Source organism: Ruditapes philippinarum, unplaced genomic scaffold (genome assembly GCF_026571515.1).
Source record: "Ruditapes philippinarum isolate M1 unplaced genomic scaffold, ASM2657151v2 ctg5453_1_1_1_1, whole genome shotgun sequence".
NCBI classification, from domain to species: domain Eukaryota; kingdom Metazoa; phylum Mollusca; class Bivalvia; order Venerida; family Veneridae; genus Ruditapes; species Ruditapes philippinarum.
In genome coordinates this window covers 53,855-62,213 of record NW_026853320.1, presented here as the reverse complement: position 1 = coordinate 62,213, position 8,359 = coordinate 53,855, and the positions used below count along the sequence as shown (strand labels likewise).

Here is an 8,359-nt window from a genome sequence, read left to right as displayed (position 1 = left end):
TTTAATTTTGGTTTTTGGGGATTTTTCCCTTAAACCCTTTTCCCTTTTAAAATAAAAATGAAAACTTAATTTGAATTTTAAAAGTGATTTATAAAACCCCTATACTCAATACTTTAGAGTTTAATGATTTTAAATCAAAAAATAAATGAGATAAAAGTTATTGTTGCTATCTTTAAGTTATAAAGGCATTTATTACTTCACCTCCATTGGTAATGCTTGATTTTTTTAAGGGTTTGCTATCTCCTAATTAATTTTTTGTAATTAAGGCTCTTGTCACCTCTCCTGATAAAATTTAAACAAACTTATTTATTTCATGCTGTCCAGTGTTTTTACTGTAATATATCAGATGATTGTAATCATACTAAACCACTAGTGAAATTTATAAAATAAAATTTTCACTGTAGCCGGACTATATCTGAATGTGGATGAATTGAATATAACTACATGAAATAACAGGCAAAATTAATGTTGTCATATGTAAATTTTGCTTCTTTAGGAAAAGAAAGTTTATATCATCATACATCATGTCAAAAATGTAACAAATTTAGAGAAATTTAACAGAACTATATTTCAAAATTGATGATGTGACATCATAATGTGATGACGTCATAAAGGAGAATGCAAGACGTTACGCGGCAAAATCAGTAAAAAATACTTAAAATCACTCAAAAAGCATGAAATAAAAAGAATATTTATTTGTTTTTCATATAAGATTGAAATGTATTTCCTTCGTGAACACCAGCTATTCTATTTTCACTCGTGTAAATATTGCATCTGGTGTTCGCTCAGTGAAATATATTTCAATCTTACATGCAAAACAACAAATATCCTCTATATGACATTAAATGTTTGATTTCAGATTTATCTGAAGAATACAACATATTATACTGCTATGTTTAATGCTGTCATGGGTGTATTCAGTTGCTATGCTCGTACAGAAAATTGTCTATGAAAAGGAGAAAAGATTAAGAGGTTTGAAAATGTTTGTTAACATATTTTACCTCTTTTATATTTTGCATTTCTTTTGTCTTTAAATGACTTTCTTTGGCACTCCTGATATTGCTTGTTAAATATCCCTTAAAATGTTTTTTTTTTTTTGGTTTCCATAAAATATTTTACAAGCATTTATGAACGTATATTTATTATAGTATACTTGTTTATTTAAAATGTCACACTAAAGCAGAATATTCTATAAACAAGAAAACTGAACTTGCTTTTAATTAGCTCACCTGAGGACAATGTCCTCAATGATGGCCCATTATACGTCGTCCATCGACTGTCCGTCTGTGCATCCGTCCGTGCGTCCATCGCACGTGTGTGCATCAACAATTTCTTTGAACAACCTCTCCTCCTAAACCACTTGGCCAAATTGGTTGAAACTTTGCATGGATGTTCCTTGCATGAAGCTCTACCAAAGTTGCTGAAAGAATTGGATCCATCAAAAACTCTGGTTGTCGTGGCAAACAAAAGATTATTTTTACAATAAATCTTAAAAAATCTTATTGTAAAAAATGAAAGAGTTACAGCTTAAATATTTGACATGAAACATAGTGGATGTATACCAAGTTTGTTCACATAAAAACATAGGGTCAAAATTGACCCCATCCCAGGGGGCCATTGATTTTCCTTATATGTTTATAGTTAAAACTTAAACAATCTCCTTGTGACAATCCAAAAGCACTATAGATAAGATAATTGACATGAAACATCATTCTAGTGGATGTCTACCAAATTTCTTCAAATTAATGCCCAGGGTCAAAATTGACCCCACCCCAGGGGGCCATTGATTTTCCTTATATGTTTATAGTTAAAACTTAAACAATCTCCTTGTGACAATCCAAAAGCACTATAGATAAGATAATTGACATGAAACATCATTCTAGTGGATGTCTACCAAATTTCTTCAAATTAATGCCCAGGGTCAAAATTGACCCCACCCCAGGGGGCCATTGATTTTCCTTATATGTTTATAGTTAAAACTTAAACAATCTCCTTGTGACAATCCAAAAGCACTATAGATAAGATAATTGACATGAAAACATCATTCTAGTGGATGTCTACCAAATTTCTTCAAATTAATGCCCAGGGTCAAAATTGACCCCACCCCAGGGGGCCATTGATTTTCCTTATATGTTTATAGTTAAAACTTAAACAATCTCCTTGTGACAATCCAAAAGCACTATAGATAAGATAATTGACATGAAAACATCATTCTAGTGGATGTCTACCAAATTTCTTCAAATTAATGCCCAGGGTCAAAATTGACCCCACCCAGGGGGCCATTGATTTTCCTTATATGTATATAGTTAAAACTTAAACAATCTCCTTGTGACAATCCAAAAGCACTATATAGATAAGATAATTGACATGAAACATCATTCTAGTGGATGTCTACCAAATTTCTTCAAATTAATGCCCAGGGTCAAAATTGACCCACCCCAGGGGGCCATTGATTTTCCTTATATGTATATAGTTAAAACTTAAACAATCTCCTTGTGACAATCCAAAAGCACTATAGATAAGATAATTGACATGAAACATCATTCTAGTGGATGTCTACCAAATTTCTTCAAATTAATGCCCAGGGTCAAAATTGACCCCACCCCAGGGGGCCATTGATTTTCCTTATATGTTTATAGTTAAAACTTAAACAATCTCCTTGTGACAATCCAAAAGCACTATAGATAAGATAATTGACATGAAACATCATTCTAGTGGATGTCTACCAAATTTCTTCAAATTAATGCCCAGGGTCAAAATTGACCCCACCCCAGGGGGCCATTGATTTTCCTTATATGTATATAGTTAAAACTTAAACAATCTCCTTGTGACAATCCAAAAGCACTATAGATAAGATAATTGACATGAAACATCATTCTAGTGGATGTCTACCAAATTTCTTCAAATTAATGCCCAGGGTCAAAATTGACCCCACCCCAGGGGGCCATTGATTTTCCTTATATGTATATAGTTAAAACTTAAACAATCTCCTTGTGACAATCCAAAAGCACTATAGATTAGATAATTGACATGAAACATCATCTAGTGGATGTCTACCAAATTTCTTCAAATTAATGCCCAGGGTCAAAATTGGCCCCACCCCAGGGTGCCATTGATTTTCCTTATATGTATATAGTTAAAACTTAAACAATCTCCTTGTGACAATCCAAAAGCACTATAGATAAGATAATTGACATGAAACATCATCTAGTGGATGTCTACCAAATTTCTTCAAATTAATGCCCAGGGTCAAAATTGGCCCGGCCCCAGGGGTCATTGATTTTCCTTATATGTATAAACTAAACACTAAAAAATCTTCTCGTGAAAATCCAAAAGAGCTACAGCTTAGATATTTGGCAAGAAACATCTTCTAATGGATGTCTACCATGTTTATTCAAATAAAAGCTCTAGGGTCAAAATTGGCCCCACCCCAGAGGGTCATTGATTTTCCTTATATATACATGTGTATAGTAAAAATTAAAAAAAAAAAATCTTCTAGTAAAAATCCAAAAGAGCAACAGCGTTGATATTTGGCATAAAACATCTTCTAATAGATGTCTGCCAACTTTGGGCTTATAAAAGTCCTAGGGTCAAAATAAGCCCGGCCCAAAGGGTCATTGATTTTTCTCTTATGTGTATAGTAAAAACTGAAAAAATTTTGATATTTGGCATGAAACACGTTTTAGTGCATTTCTACCATGTTTGTTGAAATAAAACCCCTAAGGTGATAATTGACCCCACCTCAAGGGATTAAGGTCGACAGTTCAATCCCCAGGCATGTCAAATGTTTGTTTTCCTTCTTTTTTTCTGTCATCTTTTTATTAGCTCACCTTTCACAGCCTACAGACTGAACTGTTTGATAAAATGGTTGCCAGAGCTAAAATTAGAAAACAAGAACTAAACAACATCTCAGCCACTGGTTCAATTTTAAAATAATTTTACACCAAAATTTTCCTGGTGTCAGTGTACAAAAAATGTTCAGATTATGGTGTTCCTTGTTTTCAAATTGAGCTTCTGGGGTGAAAAGGGGCTCCACTTTGACCGTTTGACCTATTTGTCAGGTGAGCGATCCAGGGCCCTATGGGCCTCTTGTTTCAGAAATGAGTGATATAGGGTTAATGATATATATGATAAACGGTATAGGTTATATTTCACTCATTAGTTTTGTATTCCACAAGTATATTATAAAACTTATTCAGAGTTACAGGTAATGAAGATGATGGGCTTATCAGACAGTGTACACTGGTGGGCGTGGTTTATAACTGCCGCAGTACAGATGACTGTTACCGTGGTAACGCTGACGTTGATGTTATACTATGGAAGTGTACTATCACATAGTAATCCAGTCATAGTGTTTATGTTCCTGGAAATGTTTGCCCTGTCTTCTATTGCTTTTTCGTAAGTATATCACTTAAAGGAACTAGACTTTGGTCGTAAAGCCTGAAAACGTGATATTTAAAAATCTTTTATTACCCTTTCAGATTTTTTCCTCCTTTTTGATTGGATATTGGTCACCCGAAAGAAATTGATATTACCGAGCCAGACGGGTAATATACACAATAAATTTCCCATTGGGTACCCCACGTTGTAAACAAAATGCACTGTGGCGCTGCCCGTACGGTTTGATTTTACGCGATGTAAATTCCGATTTACAAGCACTTTTTAACTGTCAAATGATAAATATTTACCAAAATAGAGTAATGATACATATTCTCATCAGTATTGAAAACAAATATGACCTTGTGAAAGCTTGATATTAATTCAAAAAAGTGCTTTCAACAGACTACTCCTTTTCTCTTGTTTACTTTCGTTAGGTTCGAAAGAACATACGTCATGTATTTATGTGACATCATGTTGTGGTGAAGGGGACCCTAAAGGGAATCTTATTTCGACGTTTCATAAGAAGTAGCAATGATTTATATCAAAATTGTCTTAACCCGGCAGGGGAAGGGTAATAAAATTATTATTTTAGTTTTGGAGTGATATATGTGGATATATTACCTGCCAAGATAAAATATCACCCTCGCCTAACAGCTCTTAACAGGTAATATATCCACATATATCACTCCAAAACTAAAATAACATATAATATAGTGTAAACAATAAAAAATATACCCGAAATTCAATATATTGAAGATCAATAATTGGTGTTATTGAAGCCCGAATTGAGTAAAAAGCATCTTAATTGTTTTCTTGTTTTCTGTTGTATTTCAGGTTTTTAATTGACAGTATGTTCTCACGGGCTAAACTTGCTGCAGCAATTGTGCGGGTATATTTTACTTCATAATATACCTACCATACATGTATATAGCCATCAGAGAGGATTTAACGCGGCCAGGATACCGGCATACATTTAAACTATTACTGTAAGTATCTGACATAAAACTTCATGAACCAATACATGTTGGCCCTTACCCTGCTGTAACCAAGTGATCCACTAAAAAGTTAAGTGTAGAATTTAAAGATGATAACAATCGTAAAATTTGTCAAGGGCATTAGACATTGCTGCCTTGAGCAGGACATTTTAGACACATTTACCTCAGTACCGGTTGTTTCCAGGAGCAGATTTGAAAAGTATGTCTATTATAAGCTTATAGCGTCATACACAATCAAACTTTAATAAATTCTGAGTAAAGCAAAATACTAAGTCACTATAATGATTCTAATTCACAGAAGGCAATACAACCAAAATATGGTTCAGTTATGAAATGTAGATGAGTTATAAACTGTCTGTAAAATACAACAGAACACCAAAACTAAAAATACTTTTGTGACATAAAAATAAAAATATTTCTGAGGGATATTTTGTCTTAAAAATAAGAAATTAATGAAACAGAATACATTGTATTTTTTTTATAATCTCGATAATAAAAACTTATTTTTCAGGCAATATTTCCAACATCAGCTCTGGGTGTAGGCGGGAAATATTTCCTGTTTTATGAGTTAGAGGGATCAAGCTTACAATGGGAGAACCTGCATGTGTCGCCACGGGAACATGATAATTTAAGTCTACAGATTGTGAAGATAATGATAGCAGTGGACACAATTGTTTACTTTATACTGGCCTGGTATATAGAGAATGTACATCCAGGTAAAATTAAATTAGAACTTAGTCTTTTATTCTATTCAGAACTAACCAGTTAATGTAATTAACCATTTTTCTTGCAAATCATCCTGGATTTTCTACTGTTTACATCGAAAATGCCATTAACTTAGTTTCAACTTATATATCAAATGAGTCTCATTCTTTATTTCAGAAACATAGTAATAACTGTCTACCATAGCCATGGTATTGTTTCATTATTTAATGAACTTCCAGTATACAAAGCCTTTGTATATTCTATCATTTTAGAAACTTATTGTATTTTCTATCATTTAAGAAACTAATGGTATACAAGAGCCATGTTATTATCTTTGTATATCAAAGCTATAGTGATTTCCATTACACCAGGAACTATGGTATATTAAGGCCATGGCATTTTTCATTATTTCAGGAACATATGGTATATTTAGGCCATGGCACCCTTTATTATTATTTCAGGATCTTATGGTATATTTAGGCCATGGCATTTTTCATTATTTCAGAATCTTATGGTATATTTAGGCCATGGCATTTTTCATTATTTCAGGAACATATGGTATATTTAGGCCATCATGGCACTCTTTATTATTATTTTAGGATCTTATGGTATACCAAAGCCATGGTATTTTCCATTCACAAGCTCTTACTGGTGTGGAACATCACTTTGGGAAACATGTTGTCTTAAACGTCTGTTCGGAATTAATCGTAGCAGACGTCGTTACTACCTCGTCAATGATGATCCGGAAAATGATGATGTCACTGTTGATGATGACTCAGGTATATCTGATTTGGAGTTATTTCCCCTTCCATTATTTTAGGTATTGATATAGATATTACCTATAGTAAAACAAATCAATGTTTAGTGATAACATGAATCCTTTACTGTGGAAACAGGGCTGTGTTTCAATATCATCATCTTAATTTTACCATAAATAATCATTTTAAGGCTTTAAAGGATATAATGTCAAATTTCATGAGAAATCTGTCTATGCTGAACAATATGAATACAGGACAGTTTCATCTTGTCGGACAACATATAATAAATATTTTCAGGTATATATTGGTGTGGGTGTAACACAGACTGTATCTGTACACTATATATTAAACCGGACCTGCGAGACTTGACAAGAGGAGAAGTTGTGAACAACTTGAGAAAGGTTAGTATGAATCATATATCCTATCAAGATTAATACATCCATATGTCAAGATTTAAATATATTGCATTGGTATGTCAAGACTGATATTTTAAGAGGTTTTGTCATGATCAGATTGTTGGCCTTTGTTAACTTTCCATATAGTTAGTCATTTATTTCAATACTATAAGCTTCATAATATGTGGATTAACCTTGATGGTTTAAACCTGTCACACTCATTATGTGGTCAAAAAGTCAAAGGTTAAAGTCATTGTGACCTTTAATATGTTAAGGTCCATTTTCTCAGAAACTACCAAAGCTTTAAACTAATTTACTTATACAGTAGAATCCCTGCTTAAGACCACCTCAGAATAAAGACCAACCCGCTTTTGAGACCAGTTTTTAAAAGAACAGAATTAAGACCACCTGGCTTATACACTTTTAAGACCTCCAAATTCAGTCCCAATTCTTGTTTTGTTCTTTATTTGACCTCACTATTGAGAACACTGATATTAAAATCAACACCTTCCTAGATCTTAAATATGTTGTTCTGTTGTTATCTGCTTGAATGCTCTTAGGCATGACACTTGATTTCACAAGGTGTCAAAAACTGTTGTTATTGGGTTATTGTATGAAATAAGGTGAGAAAGTAAATTTTAGAGTGGTTTAATGTTGCTTTAAGCACATTTATTTTGTGAAGAAATAGAGTGTAGGACAAAAGCCCCCCCCCCCCCCCCCATCTAAAAATGACAAAGTGGACAAAAGCCCCCCCCTTCCCCATGAAATTTGCACATAGGACAAAAGCCCCCCTCATCAAAAATACAGGTAGGACAAAAGCCCCCCCCCATCTTTTTTCACATGCTCAGGTGCTCAAATTAATCAAATTTCACACAAACTTTTAAATAAAATGAAAAGAATTTGTTTTAATGTTTATTTATAATGTATATATTGAAGTGATAACAAAATAGGCTGTGGTCATAACATGTGTAAGCACTGATAAGAATATCCACAATTAAGACCACCCTGCAATTAAGACCGCCCAACAATTAAGACCACTTTGGTCCAGTCCCGTTGGTGGTCTTAATTGAGGGTTTTTACTGTACATTATCATCATGAGATACACAAGGACAGATAATACTAAAGT

General features: G+C 33.4%; 1 protein-coding gene and 1 long non-coding RNA gene across 2 annotated transcripts; both read left to right on the top strand.

Moving 5' to 3' along the window:
* The first annotated feature begins 863 nt into the window (after positions 1–863).
* Positions 864–5,331, top strand: LOC132736481 (uncharacterized). The gene is made up of 3 exons (XR_009626584.1): positions 864–972; positions 4,202–4,398; positions 5,215–5,331. It is a non-coding gene; the product is annotated as an uncharacterized LOC132736481 (long non-coding RNA).
* A 133-nt stretch (positions 5,332–5,464) lies between these two features.
* LOC132736483 (ATP-binding cassette sub-family A member 2-like) lies at positions 5,465–7,932 on the top strand. Its single transcript, XM_060723623.1, has 4 exons — positions 5,465–5,476; positions 5,887–6,091; positions 6,680–6,859; positions 7,136–7,932. Exons 1-4 carry the CDS (start codon positions 5,465–5,467, stop codon positions 7,270–7,272), a joined length of 534 nt encoding a protein of 177 aa, XP_060579606.1. The 3' UTR covers positions 7,273–7,932.
* Positions 7,933–8,359: the final 427 nt, after the last annotated feature.